Source organism: Phyllobates terribilis, unplaced genomic scaffold, assembly GCF_046119375.1.
Source record: "Phyllobates terribilis strain yellow unplaced genomic scaffold, ASM4611937v1 Scaffold_5__5_contigs__length_657084704, whole genome shotgun sequence".
NCBI classification, from domain to species: Eukaryota; Metazoa; Chordata; class Amphibia; order Anura; family Dendrobatidae; genus Phyllobates; species Phyllobates terribilis.
In genome coordinates, this window is record NW_027362765.1 from 505294303 (window position 1) to 505309761 (window position 15459).

At 44.3% G+C, this 15459-nt stretch overlaps 1 protein-coding gene across 6 annotated transcripts in view; it reads left to right on the plus strand.

Annotated features, from left to right (window-relative positions):
- MYPN (myopalladin) overlaps positions 1-13570 on the plus strand; it is a 283025-nt gene extending 269455 nt beyond the window's left edge. For all 6 annotated transcript variants that reach the window (XM_073685590.1, XM_073685593.1, XM_073685588.1 and 3 more), the window contains 6 exons: positions 696-778; positions 2212-2338; positions 3004-3211; positions 3335-3500; positions 5886-6019; positions 12880-13570. In XM_073685590.1, coding sequence (XP_073541691.1) covers positions 696-778; positions 2212-2338; positions 3004-3211; positions 3335-3500; positions 5886-6019; positions 12880-13046 — 885 coding nt within the window. In that variant the 3' untranslated portion in view covers positions 13047-13570. The remainder of the gene's footprint in view (positions 1-695; positions 779-2211; positions 2339-3003; positions 3212-3334; positions 3501-5885; positions 6020-12879) is intronic.
- The last annotated feature ends 1889 nt before the right edge of the window (positions 13571-15459 follow it).

A 15459-nucleotide genomic window follows, 5' to 3' on the forward strand; every position in this document is an offset into this window, starting at 1 on the left:
TGGTAAGGGTTTAAAGGGGTTTTCTTATCTTCTAAAATTGGTAAAATTGGAATTCTTGTAAAAACAAGCAACTTTGCAATTTCCATCCTATTAAAAATCCTCTCTATTTTTGAGAATGGAGGTATTTTAAATGTTATAGTTTACTACTCATTGCCTAGCTTGCGGGCATTTCTACAGAGGCAAGGAGCGCAGCACTTACAAGCTCCTTGCTATACAGCTTGCAAGCACTGCTCTCAAGTATCGCTGCTCTCCACAATAATGCAGATCCACACTTGTAGCATGTGTGCACAGTTTGGACCAGCAGTGTAACCATGCCGTTGGCCTGAATTGTCAATCAGGAGTACATCAACCCAAGCCAGCAGGAAGAAATCATGAGGCAGCAAAGCGGTGCACTCCTGAAAACACAAGACAATCCATTTGTACCAACAGAAAAATTATAATAATTGAAAGTATTTTTCTAATAAATTGCACAACTAAATCTATTATATACCAGATAGTGAATTTTCCAGATTTACTTTGCTATATAGAAACTGAAATCCCTCATATGTTATTGTGTATGTTAATATGACATTTGGACATCTGACAGTCGTATATGAATTACTGTGCCTCCTCCAAAAGTGGACACTAATGAAGAATAAGATTAAGAACCTGTCATGTAAAAGTAATATGCAATCTTGCTGTCTCTTTTTTTACAGGGAAGAATCAGCTGTTCTGGACATTTACTTGTGCAGTCTGCACCGCTGCGTCCACGCACTATTCCTACAGTTCTCTCTCATAGGTAATCTCTTTAATTGGCTTTTATTGTTTTAATAAGCAATCATCTCCTTGTTTCCTGACAAACACTCAATGAGGGTTATACTCACCGTTAGGCCATGTTCACACGTTCAGTATTTCACATCAGTATTTGGAAGCCGAAACCAGGAGTGGGTGATAAATGCAGAAGTGGTGATGGTGACGTGTTTCTATTAGGGCTCTTTCACACATCCGTGTTTCCAATACGTATGGTGACAGTTTCCACACGTACTAGAGACACTGACACACCCAGACCCATCCAAATTTATGGGTCTGCGCACGTCAGTGTGTTTCCACGAACCATGTGTCCATGTGCTCCACACGCTGACATGTCCGTTTTTTTATGGATGCACGGTACGCAAAAGTATCTCACGCTGAGCACACATGGATGACATCCGTGTGTCATCAGTGTGACACGTACTGGCACTTGGGAATTAGTGCTACAGTTAGCGCTGTTCCCAAGCGCCGGGTGCTGAACGCTGCCCTCATCGTGGTTCCCTGCCAGCGCTGTGATCAGCACCAGCAGGGACAATGATGAGGGTTGTAGGGTAGTAGTAGTAGGAGGGTAGTAGTAGTCTTCTCCCACAGTGTCCACCTGTGTAAAAATAAAATAATAAAATCCATATACTCACCTGTCCGGAGATGTCCCCCGCTGTAATCTTCTGACCGCTGAAGCCGGGAAGAATGAGCTACTCCAGCGAGCGGGCACCGGAGCTGAGCTCAGGAGCGGTGTCCTGTCACTCATTGAGCGCAGCTCCGGAGCTGCTCGCTGGAGCGGCTCATTCTCCCCGACTTCAGCGGTCAGAGGATTACAGCGGGGAACATCTCCAGACAGGTGAGTATATGGATTTTATTATTTTATTCTTATTTTTACACAGGTGGACACTGCGGGAGCAGACACTATTACCCTCATCAACCATGATGAGGGCAGTGTTCAGCACCGGAACAGCGCTTACTGTAGTACTGATTCCCTGGCACCGGTCCATGTGATCCTGATGCGGCACACGGACGGCACACAGTTGCCACGCGTGTGACACACACGGACACCTGGGACGCGGATATCTCCGGTACCGTTTTTTTCGGTACCGGAAATATACGGACGTGTGAAACCGGCCTTACACTTTTCCTCTGATTGTTCCACTCCTGATTTTGGCTTATAAATACTGATGTAAAATACTGACCAAATACTGAACGTGTGAATGTGCCTTCAGAGACATGCCTACAATTAAACCCTACAATCAACTAAACGTAAATCTGCTATGTACTAAAACAGACAACTTCATTATTACATGAATGGTATTATAGATCTGACATCACTTTTCATTAGTCTGTAATGAGAATTGCACTTTCTTTAATCTTTCATTGAGGAAAGACCATTTCATTGACTTTCTTTGTACTAAAATAATTTGCACTTTCCAGAGTGAGACCTCGCGTGGCAGAAGTGGAGAGTGAAGCAGTACAGGAGAGGTTTTTCCGGCCGTACTTTCTCCAAGCCCCTGGAGATATGGTAGCACATGAAGGGCGCCTGTGCAGGCTGGACTGTAAGGTATGATATAGCAAAATAGATGAAATATGTGTATATATTATTAGTGGTCTGATTCTGCATCTGCCTCCTTTTAGAGATAAGCCAGAGACAGTATACAGTAGCACTATGGCCGCAATTAATGATGACCAGAGTTTTTTCACGCCAGTCTTGATGACGAGGTGTGCTAGAGTCGGAAGCGCATGATTTATTAAAGGAAACCTGCTGTCGTGAAAAAATGCTATTAGCCTTCAGATATAGGGTTAATCTGCAGGTTATAAGCATTCTGAACTAGCCAACTCATTAGATAAATGATGCACTTTGTCTGGTTGTACAGGCGACACCTTTCCCAACATCAGATGTATGTGGGGAAAAAAGGATTGGGCTTGTTGAGATTTAACATGCCCATATTTATTCTCATAGGAAATGCCTAAGGTGTCCCATACCCACTTATTGAAGAAACACACTGGCCCAAACTGAATGTGAATCGGGTTGGGGGCTTAGAGGGAAGAATAACGAACATGTGTTCAGCTGAGAGCTATGTAAGGTGTACTGCTTGCGTTCCTATCAATAAACCCAATTCTGTAGTCTGAAATGCTACAGAAGAAACAAAGGAGAAATTTGGAGAAGGTAACTCAGATGTCAGGATTTGGTTAATTATTTTATGTCCTTACGACATGTACAAACAGGTCAGTGGTCTGCCAACACCAGACATCATGTGGCTTCTCAATGGAATACGTGTTAACCCAGACATCACCCACAAAATGCTGGTCCGAGAGAACGGAGTCCACTCACTTCTCATCGATCCCCTCTTACAAGCTGATGCCGGGACGTACACTTGTATTGCTACCAATAAGACAGGGCAGAATTCATTCAGCCTGGAGCTTACTGTGATGGGTAGGTATCAGTCACATTTTATAGTTTACATTTCACAGACACAAGTGACCTCTCTATAATATACTGTACATATTCTTCTTCTCTACCAGTCATTCATATTCATGCGAATTTTTACCTATTTAGCAAAGGAAGTGAAGAAGGCACCCATATTTTTGGAGAAGTTGCAGAACTCTGGCGTACCAGAGGGTCACCCAGTCAGGTTGGAAAGTCGAGTCGTTGGGATGCCTCCTCCAGTTTTCTACTGGAAGAAAGATAATGAATCCATTCCAGCCCACAAGCCAAGAATAAGGTGCTGTGCCGTCTCTTCTGCCAGTCATGATATGCTATGTTAATTCTGAAGTGCTCTACTAACGATGCTATAGATGATGATTATGGCACCCACTACTAACAAAACAAATCCTAAGACTAAAATGCCTTGAGCTGCAGCGGGGATAGTTATAAACTGCGTCTATGACTATAAAACATTCTAGAATAGATTATCATTGAATTTATCTATGATGCTAGTTGGCCTCTATGCAGCATTGCCGCTCTAAAACTGCCTCCATTAACCATTGTTGTCAGGCGTTCGGCTGCTGGAGATGTAAAGACAGATTAGAGAATGCTTGTTGCCTGCAATTTGAGATAATGATATTAATAGGATTAGGCTTCTTTTGTTCACTAAAGCACCCCCGATACCTGTCTGATAAAAAAAATAGACCAAAATGGCCAAAATGTAAAAGGTTTCGGATGTTTCTGTGTGAATATTACACTACACACTGCAAATAGGATTCATTGTCTGTAAAGGAATATGTATGGATATGTTGGCTGATCACACACGAATGTTTCTGTGTAGGCATAGAACATTTTTATACATCTTCCACCAGTCATAACGATAAGGCACTATATGCATAGCCCTAAATTATGACTCAAATACCCAATGTGATCTTACCTGCTATTGGAGGAACAGTATAAATGATTCAAAGTGATTTATCAGACACATTAATCACTACAATGAAAGGCTGGAAAGTTTTTCAGAACCCTTTGGCTCCTGTTGGCCTAATTTGACCTTCCTTGGGACAGAAACTGTCAGGAAATAGTCCTGAGTTTTGTGCTAAGAGATCAGATTGGCTTGCCCTGACCTCAATTCCATTAAATATCTTTGCAATAAAAGAGAACATCACCTGCAAACCTGCAAGCCGGGTCATATTGCTTGACTCCACCAATGTTGTTGCTAATTACATATAATCTATGTAGCCATGTTCCAAAACTTAACATAAGGTCTAAATAAGATCAGAAATGCAAATCTTAAAGGATAAAATACCTTTTTTGGAAAAGCAATGGTATATTGCTTATTTTATTTTACTGTAGCGTAGGGACTTGCAAGACAGTGAGGACCCTTGACGTGGGTTGCGAGCTTGCGTATTTTGGCCAAAATATTAACCAATACCTCCTATTATTAAATATTATAGATTTTTCCACTTTTAATTCTTACAGGGTGCAGCCAGGCTCATCAATAGTGACCTTGAACATTAGTGTGATGCAATGATAGGGTGCCGGGCAGCCCGCCTAATCGAATAGTAGGGGCATGTAATAGACTGCTGGCCAGGCACTGTGCTACATGTGTGTGACTTGAGCCCTATTACAAGTTTCATCTGTGTGCAGTTCTAATGCTAGGAAATCACCCCCTCCATGGATTGAGAGGTTGAGAGTGGTTGTTCATCAGTATTCTGCACCTGTGTTAGCTCCTTCTAATAAGGGGGACTGCTGCATCCTGTTTGTGCATTTTCCTTGAGACCTTGGCTGGTAAATACCATTGCCTTTTTGATATGTTTCTACATTGCAGATGTGTCACATTCATGGCTTTTGTAACGTAGAATATGAACTGTCTGATTATAGTTCAACTGGGAGTTTCTTCAGAGTCTTCTCTGGGGGCGTACGCTTTCACGCTTCCCTCCCAGATGTTGCCAATCACAGCTCGACAACATCTGAGACTGATAGGCTGCTAGATCAGCTGCCTGGCTGTGATTGGAAGTGTTTGGGAGGGAGGAGTGAAAGCGCACGCCCCCAGAGAAGACTCTGAAGAAACTCCCAGTTGGTCTGCAAGCAGAGATTTCACATGCTGCCTAAAACAGAAAAGAGCAGTAAAATCAGGAGAGCTCAGAGATTTTTACAAGGTATTTAACTCTTTTTTTGGAGCAAGTGACAGGTCCTCTTAGTGAGTCAGCAGACAATTGATGACTTTTATGTACTATGCACCTCAGCACTCGCAGACCCTGACCTGTAATTTTCCTTATGCTAACACTTTGTGGCTGAGTTGCTGTGGCTCCTAAACACTTTCACTTTTCAAAAATATCCCCCACAGTTAATCATGGAATATTTAGGGAAGAAACTTCATGAACTGACACCAGTGATGTCCTATTACAGGACCATGCTGGTATCAGTGAGCTCTTTAGAGTCTATCACAGATGTTAGCTAAGGAAGACTACACAGCACAGGGCTGGATTTATACAACTGTGGTAATTGGAACGACCAAGAAACCTGTCTTCAGCAGTTAAGAGTTGGATCCCAGTACTTTTATCCAAATAGTATATGTGCAGCTTATTTTGCCTGATGCAGGGATGATTGCATCATATATCTATATCTGATTTTGTGATACTCATTTGTATAGTGAGCTTGCTTTGTTTATTCTTTTCAGTATGCATCAGGACACCACCGGATATGTGTGTCTCCTAATCCAGCCCGCCAAGAAAGAGGATGCTGGATGGTATACGTTGTCAGCAAAGAATGAGGCCGGGATTGTTTCTTGTACAGCGAGACTAGACATATATGGTAGGTTCAGTGCAGGCAACATGCTGAGATTAAATGCCAGAAAAGTAAAAAAATAAACAAATTACATAAATACACGCTTAATTACTCAAAGTTTCACGCTTATTTTTGTTAAATAATGTACAAGTATAGTTTACATCTGACCATGACTGCAATGAGTAGTGAGCTGGCAATCTCATTTATGCTGCTCATATGTGTGAAATGTTAGCCAAAATGGACGATTTTGACGATTTAGGTATCCTAAGCAAATGATAGTTCACGATAGCATACAATAGACTGCGATCTGTCATCTTGAATACACTTGAACTCACGCTTTTTTGCCAGATACATATAATGTTCAATTTTATATGAGGATTATACAGCCAATATGACATGGATTTACAAAGTAAGTATGCCAACCTCATCAGATCTAAGAGATCTATTTATTAATATAAGGAGTTTATGTTGTGAAATCTGATGACAAATCTTCTTTAACCGGTTCCCGACCGCCCACTGTACATAAACGTCGGCGCTGCCTGGGCTCTGTGCAGCGCCGATGTTTAAAAATGGTGGGTGGTCCCGCAGCGCTCAGAACCCCCAGGGTCCTGCTAGCGCTGCGGTACCGGTTCAGAGCGATAGCTCTGATATGTGGCATCATGGGGACCTGATTGTATCAGGTCCCCATGATGTTAACCTGTTCCTATCTTCTAGATGCCGCGATCCATAGCGATCGCGGCATTTAAAAGATAGTGACAGCCGGTGGTCGGCGATCGGGACCCCCCACATACCTTACCAGCGGCGGGGATCCCGGTGCTGTGACTTCTGACATCATCGAGACCTGATTGGCTCAGGTCTCGATGATGTCAGCGTCACACCAGCCAATCAGAGAGATCACCAGGGAAGTTTGTTTTAGCAACAAACTTTCCCGGGCGATCTGCCTGATAAATACATTATTTCTCCTCTGATCTCAGTGAGAGAGCAGAGGAGAAACACTGTGACAAGAGCTGTCAGCCTTGCCACTGTGAAAGTGAAAAATCAAAAAAGAAAGTAAGGTTAGGGTTAGTCAGTCCTGTCAGATCAGTCAGTCCAGTCAGTCAGTCCTGTCAGATCAGTCAGTCCTGTCAGTCAGTCAGTCCTGTCAGATCAGTCAGTCAGTCAGTCCTGTCAGTCAGTCAGTCCTGTCAGATCAGTCAGTCCTGTCAGTCAGTCAGTCCTGTCAGATCAGTCAGTCCTGTCAGGTCAGTCAGTCCTGTCAGATCAGTCAGTCCTGTCAGATCAGTCAGTCCTGTCAGTCAGTCAGTCCTGTCAGATCAGTCAGTCCTGTCAGTCAGTCAGTCCTGTCAGATCAGTCAGTCCGTTCAGTCAGTCAGTCCTGTCAGATCAGTCAGTCCGGTCAGTCCAGTCCGGTCAGTCCAGTCCGGTCCCGTCCTTTCAGTCCGGTCCGTTCAGTCCGGTCCATTCAGTCCAGTCAAAAAATATAAAAATAAAATGGCCCGTCAGACTTATACCGCAGAGGAGGTGTATGCCCTGCTATGTTCTAACACTGATGACAGTGCAATCTCAGATGGACATATGGATTTTGAGGGCTTTAGTAGCGGCGACACTGAGAGCTCAGAAATGAGCAGTGATTCTGGTCCATCCTCAAGCCCAAGGACCAGTACAGCAATAGGGGCAAATAGCGCTACTGGAGAAACGTCTCCAAATCAGGGAACACTGTCCAGTACAAGCGCTGTCCCTGCTACTAGTGAATTGGCGCACGCCAGTGTACAAGGGGCTTTGCCACATGATCTAGCATTTCCCAGATGGGAGGCTTCGGATTCGGCTGCTCCATTCAGCCCTGATTTCAACGCCATTCCTGGTATAAATGTGGAGGTGGAAGATTTTGGACCAATTCATTTTTTTAATTTGTTTTTTACAGACAGCTTGCTAGAGCATATTGTCGTGCAAACAAATTTATATGCATCCCAATTCATAAGCCAGAATCCCCGATGTTACTATGCTAGGGCAAATTTATGGACACCAACTAAGGTCCCGGAAATAAAAAAATTTTTAGGACTTACATTTGCCACGGGGCTTGTTAAAAAACCGAGCATTCGATCCTACTGGTCCAACCACCCTGTTCAAGCCACCCCTATGTTTTCAGTCGTTCTGCCTAGGACCCGTTATGAAATGCTCATGCGGTTTTGGCATTTTAACGACAATAGTCAATGCCTGCCCAGAAATGCCCCAGAACATGACAGGTTATATAAAATTAGACCCATCATTGAAAATTTGTCAGAAAAATTCTTAAGCCTCTACACCCCAACACAAAATATTTCTATAGATGAGTCCCTTGTAAAATTCAAAGGAAGACTGCACCTCAAGCAATTTATCCCATCTAAAAGGACAAAGTTTGGAATAAAGATCTATAAAATGTGCGAAAGTTCAACCGGATACACATCCGCTTTTCGCATATATGAGGGGAAAGATAGCCAACTAAACCCACCAGGATGCCCTACTTATCTGGGGACATCTGGAAAAATTGTTTGGGAGCTGATAAGTCCATTTTTTCAAAAAGGCTACAATCTATATGTGGACAATTATTACACCAGCATACCCCTATTTAAAAGTCTGGTTGAACACAACATCGGGGCTTGTGGGACCATCCGTAAAAACCGTCAGGGGTTTCCACAACCACTGGTCAACCAAAAGTTTCAAAAGGGGCAGTCAGGGGCTGTACGCAACGGAGAGCTGCTTGCCCTGAAATATAGGGATAAGAGGGATATTTTTGTCCTCAGCTCGATCCACACAGATGCCACAAGGGCCACTGTAGAACTAGGATCCACCACTCCGAAGTAAAAACCTGTGTCAGTCATTGACTACAACAAACACATGGGGGGGTGGACCTTGCAGACCAGGTTCTACAGCCATACCAGGTATCAAGAAAGTCCTATACCTGGTATAAAAAGTTGGTTATTTATTTGTTTCAGGTGGCCACATACAGTTCTTTTGTGTTGTACAAAAAAGCAGGAAATTCAGATCCTTTTCTTGATTATCAAGAAAAGGTAATTGAAAATCTTGTCTTTCAAAGTGTTAGCCCCGCTCATCCATTAGAATCTGAGGATGTGAAAAGACTCACTGAGCGACATTTTATTGCACTTATTCCAGCAACGGAAACAAGAAGGAACCCCCAGAAAAGATGTCGTGTATGTACTAAGAGAGGAATGAGGCGTGATACCCACTACTATTGCCCACAATGCCCATCATTGCCAGCCTTATGCGTCACTGACTGCTTTAAAATCTTCCACACAGAACCACGTTTTTAAACTGTAAAAATGTATCCCAATTTGTCATTCAAACATTTGGTTCATTTAGTGAATGACACATTCGAGTAGAGCTCACTTAATTTCCAGGGGGGGGTTCTCCAGAATCTAAACCTTCCATTGCGTGCTTGCTTCTGGAAATCATCCATTGAGTTAAAATGGTCACTAAACCCATAGATGAATTCCCAGAGGGGTGTCATTTCCAAAATGGGGTCACTTCAGGGGGGATTCTTTAGTTCTGGTACTTAGCGCCTCTGAAAAGTGCCAGAACAGCAGAATCCCCCCTGAAGTGACTCCATTTGGAAATGACACCTCTCTGGGAATTCATCTATGGGTTTAGTGACCATTTACCTATCTACTTATTTTCCCACCACTAGATTAATTTATACAGAGGAGTAGATTGTAAAATTCGGTCACTTGTTGGGGGTTTCCTCTGTTTAGGCACCTCAGGGGCTCTCCAAATGCAACATGGCGTCCGCTATCCATTCCAGTCAAATTTCCATTCCAAAAGTCAAATGGCGCTCCTTACCTTCTGAGCCATGCCGTGCGCCCAAACAGTGGCTTTGCACCACATATGGGGTATCAGCGATCTCAGGAGAAATTGCTCAACACATTTTGGGGTCCATTTTTTCTGGCTGCCCTTGTGAAAATTAAAAATTTGAGGCTAAAGTAGCAGTTTTGTGTTAAAAATGTGTTTTTTTATTTTCACACTTCAACATTATAAAATTCTGTGAAGCCCCTGGGGGTTCAAGGTGCTCACCACACATCTAGATAAGTTCCTTGAGAGGTCTAGTTTCCAAAATGGGGTTACTCGTTGGGGGTTTCCTCTGTTTAGGCACCTCAGGGGCTCTCCAAATGCAACATGGCGTCCGCTATCGATTCCAGCCAAATTTCCATTCCAAAAGTCAAATGGCGCTCCTTACCTTCCGAGCCATGCCGTGCACCCAAACAGTGGTTTTGCACCACATATGGGGTATCAGCGTGCTCAGGAGAAATTGCTCAACACATTTTGGTGTCCATTTTTTCTGGCTACCCTTGTGAAAATTAAAAATTTGAGGCTAAAGTAGCAGTTTTGTGTTAAAAATGTGTTTTTTTATTCTCACACTTCAACATTATAAAATTCTGTGAAGCCCCTGGGGGTTCAAGGTGCTCACCACACATCTAGATAAGTTCCTTGAGGGGTCTAGTTTCCAAAATGGGGTCACTTGTTGGGGGTTTCCTCTGTTTAGGCACCTCAGGGGCTCTCCAAATGCAACATGGCATCCGCTATCCATTCCAGTCAAATTTCCATTCCAAAAGTCAAATGGCGCTCCTTACCTTCCAAGCCATGCCGTGCGCCCAAACAGTGGCTTTGCACCACATATGGGGTATCAGCGTGCTAAGGAGAAATTGCTCAACACATTTTGGGGTCCATTTTTTCTGGCTGCCCTTGAGAAAATTAAAAATTTGAGGTTAAAGTAGCAGTTTTGTGAAAAAAAGTTAAACATTCATTGTTTTCTTCCACATTCCAAAAATTCCTGTGAAGCACCTGAAGCGTTAATAAACTTCTTGAATGTGGTTTTGAGCACCTTGAGGGGTGCAGTTTTTAGAATGGTATCACTTTTGGGTATTTTCTGTCATAAAGGCCCCTCAAAGTCACTTCAAATAAGATGTGGTCCCTAAAAAAATGTTTTTGTAAATTTTGTTGTAAAAATGAGAAATCGCTGGTCAACTTTTAACCCTTATAGCTTCCTAACAAAAAAAAATTTTGGTTCCAAAATTGTGCTGATGTGAAGTAGACATGTGGTGGGAAATGTTATTCATTAACTATTTTGTGTGACATATCTATCTGATATAAGGGCATGAAAATTCAAAGTTTGAAAATTGCAAAATTTTCAAAATTTTTGCCAAATTTCTGATTTTTTCACAAATAAACGCAAGTGATATCGAAGAAATTTTACCACCATCATGAAGTACAATATGTCACGAAAAAACATTCTCAGAATCAGGGGAATCTGTTGAAGCGTTCCAGAGTAATTACCTCATAAAGTGACAGTGGTCAGAATTGAAAAAATTGGCCCGGTCACGAAGGCAAAAACAGGCTCTGGTGCGAAGTGGTTAACAGCATAATATTTATTTATTTTACTCACTTATATAGCACCATTAATTCCACAGCGCTTTACAGACTTTATCATCACTGTCCCCATTGGGGCTCACAATCTAGATTCCCTACCAGTATGTCTTTGGAGTGTTGGAGGAAACTGGAGAACCCGGAGGAAACCCACGCAAACACAGGGAGAACATACAGACTCCTTGCAGATGTTGTCCTTGGTGGGATTTGAACCCAGGACCCCAGCGCTGCAAACCAACAGTGCTAACCACTGAGCCAGCGTGCATTTTAGGATATGCTGTTATTGTCTAATCCCACATTGACCTCCTTGTCTTCCCCTGATGCCAAGCCTTTACTGAAACAACCCCTTTAATTCTTGAAGTTTATGGGCTACAGCAATAAGACAGCGCACCAATATCAACCCACAGGAAGTGTCTGTCGGCAATAAAATGTTTCTCTCCTTCCAGAATACATTAAAGGGGTTTTTTTGTTTTGGAAAACCCCAGTCCCCCGGCTTCACTTTGTTTGAAAATGAACAAATTAACAAACTGTGCTTTACTCACCTTGTCCGGGTTTAGTACTTAGTCTCTGACGCTGCTCCTAGAATCTATTATCGCCAGCCAGCAGCACTGACGTCATGTTGACAGCGCTGCAGCCAATTACTGTGCTCAGTGGCTTTGCTTCAATTGATGGCATGATCCACTCAGAGCCACTGATTGGCTTCAGTGCTGTCAAAGTGATGGTCAGTGCTACAGACTATAACAGACACCAGGAGCAAAGGCAGAGACTCAGCACTTGACCCAGTGAGGGTGAGTAAAGCATAGAATATTTGCTTTTTAAAACAAACCACAGCCGGCGGACAGGGGTTTTCCAAAACTGGAAACCCCCTTTAAACATACATTGATTTTACAAGGTCATACTAATTTGTGTGTAATTGCAGCAGTTACTGTTCAGCTTTAGGAAGCTTCCACCCATGTAATTTTAAGCCGGTCAGTTTTCACGTGTAGTGTCAGCATCAGTACGTTCATTTAATATGTGATCCTTATAGGGAATCTGTCATCAGGTTTTGGCTACCTCATCTGAGAGCCGCATAATGTAGGGAAAGAGAAGTTGGTTCCAGCGATGTGTCACTTAGTTTATTGGGTGCATCAGCTTTGACACAATCAGAGTTTTTAGATGTAGCATGAAGCAAAGCTCAGGAAGCTGACTCTGCCCACACCACAGCTTTCTATGTACATTGTATAGTGACAGTAAGGGGTGTGGTCGGACCAGGGCTCCTGTGCAATGTAGTCCATGCATTGATTATCTCCGGATGATAAAACATTCATTGTATGGAAACAGCACACTGCCTAATAAGTGACACATCCCTGAAATCTGTGTCTCAGCCTCTACATTACGCTGCCCTCAGATTACACAGAAAATACCTGCTGACAGATTCCCTTTAATAATATTATATCATACTCATACATCATATCATTTTTTATCTATTACAGCTCAGTGGCATCAGCAAATCCCTCAGCCAATTAAAAAGATTCGACCTGCTCCTTCTCGATACTCAACATTCTCTTCTACCAGTATGGATATATTCAACTCTTATCCGGAAACGCCACTGAGTTTTTTGTCACAAACTCGTGATGTGGTGGAAAGTGAGGAGCTGTGAATTCAACTGGCTACAGGAAAAATAAAACTGTGAAGAAATTAACGCCGGAAAGTTTACAAATAATTTTTCATTTTTTTTTTTTAATAACCTATTTAGTTTTCTGCCCTTGTCCAATAGTAACAATGTGGAAAGTATTAAAACTTTTTATTGACGGATGGGCAAGGTAGGCACCATAGCCCAGCCAAAGAGTGAGAAGGGGTTGAAGCATATTTGTCATTTGTATAACTTGTGCGCACCAGTAATACACACCGACATAGGGAGCGGTGTCACTGACAGTGTGATCTGTTTGATCTGCAGGACCCTATTTAATTATTTATGTTCATAGACAGTATAAAGATCAATAGATGTTCTATTAATATTAAACCATGTATCATTTGTATTTACCGGATTCACTGTTATGTAGTGAGACTGACACTGTAGATGCTTTAAGTTATTTGTGCCATCCCCAAGTATTTAAATCCTTCAAAGCTTGTCTATATTGAGAGGAAACATAGATTAATCTGGAATAAAGTGGTAAGAAAGTGCATATTTTTAGACTTATTTCATGATCATCTGGTTTCAAGCCAACAGCCATAACTTTCACATTAATATTTTATCTGTGTTGCTATTTCCAGCTATTCAGGTGATGTTCTTGTCAATGCAAACACTCCAAAGTTGGGAAATCCCTGTTTTTGTTCCTCATGTAAAGTGAAACTCGTCTTACTTGAAGGTAGGGGGGTGTAACGGGTCCGGGAGGCGGACTGTAACGGGTCCGGGAGGCGGAACCTCTGAGCTACTATACAAGGGGGCGGCCCTTGTAAGGGAGCGGGTGGCAGTCTCTGGGTGAACGGACAGGGAGTTACGGCAAGTGATCAGGGCAGTCTCTGGGTAAGGGGTAGGTACGACCTGTGATGGCAGAGCCTCCGGGTAGGCTAGCAGGCAGGTGGTAGATGTGTGCTCCCAGGTGAGCAAGCGAGAGTCTCTGGAATAGCAGGTGGTCACGGCACGTGACGGCGGAACCTCCGGGCTGGCAGGCAGGTAGGTAACGGAGAAGCGCTCCCAGGTGAGCGGGCAAGAGTCTCTGGAATAGCTGATGGTCACCGCACGTGACAACGGGACCTCCGGGCTGGCAAGCAGGCAGGTAACGGAGATGCGCTCCCAGGTGAGCGGGCAAGAGTCTGGAGTAGCTGGTGGTCACAGCACGTGACAACGGAGCCTCCGGGCTGGCAAGCAGGCAGATAACGGAGAAGCGCTCCCAGGTGAGCGGGCAAGCTGGTCCATAGACAGACTGACCGGAGTAGTAAGGCAGACCGTCGGACCTCAGGCAAGCAGGCAGGTAGCTGATATGCGCTCCCAGGTGAGCGGGCAGGCTGGTCCTTTAGACAGACTGACAGGAGTAGTAAGGCAGACCGTCGGACCTCAGACTGGCAGACAGGTAACAAGTATTCAGGCAGGAATCAGGCAGGTAACTGGCAGGTACTGGCAGGTAACTAGCAGGAAACTGGCAGGAAACTGGCAGGTAACTGGCAGGTAACTGGCAGGTAACTGGCAACGGGACCTGAGGGCTGAAGCACAGGTGAGACACAGGTGCAAACAACATTGCTCGGGCACCTCCATTTTGGAGGAGGTGCCTTATATATGATGAAGTCCTCCGGCCATTGGCCGGGGACTCTTTAGGGCGGCGCGCGCGGCCCCTTTAAGAGGAGGGGAGCGCGCGCGCGCGCGCCCTAAGCACAGGGGCCGGGAAGGAGCGCGCGCTGAGAGCAGAGCAGGAGGAGGACGCCGGGACGGAGCGCGCGCTGACAGCAGAGCGGGGGGAGGAAGCCGGGCACGGAGCAGAGCGGTGAGAGGAGCAGCGTCCCTGCCTAGCAGAGGGCAGGGACGCCGGCACTACAGTACCCCCCCCTTTAGGCCCCCCCTTTTTTAGGCCAGACAGAAATTTAGCTAGGATGAGAGGGGCATGGATGTTCTCCCGGGGCTCCCACGTTCTCTCCTCAGGACCAAACCCCTTCCAATCTACCAGGAAAAAGGTCTTTCCTCTTACCCTTTTGGTGGCAAGAATGTTCTCTACCTCAAACTCGTCCTCAGCAGAAACCGGAGCAGGAGGCGTACCTGTAGACTTGGAAAAAGAGTTAAGTACCACAGGTTTGAGGAGAGACACATGGAAGGAGTTAGGGATCCGTAAGTTGGCCGGGAGTTTCAATTTATAGGCCACCGGGTTGATCTGACTGATGACCTCCAGTGGGCCGATGAACCGAGGCCCTAACTTATAGGAAGGGATCTTGAGCCGGACATATTTGGACGAGAGCCAGACTTTATCCCCAGGGCGGAATTGAGGAGGGTCCAGACGTTTTTTGTCAGCGTGTCTTTTCATACGCTCGGATGACAGAAGGAGTGCGGACCGGGTACTCTCCCATATGGAGGAAAATTTGTT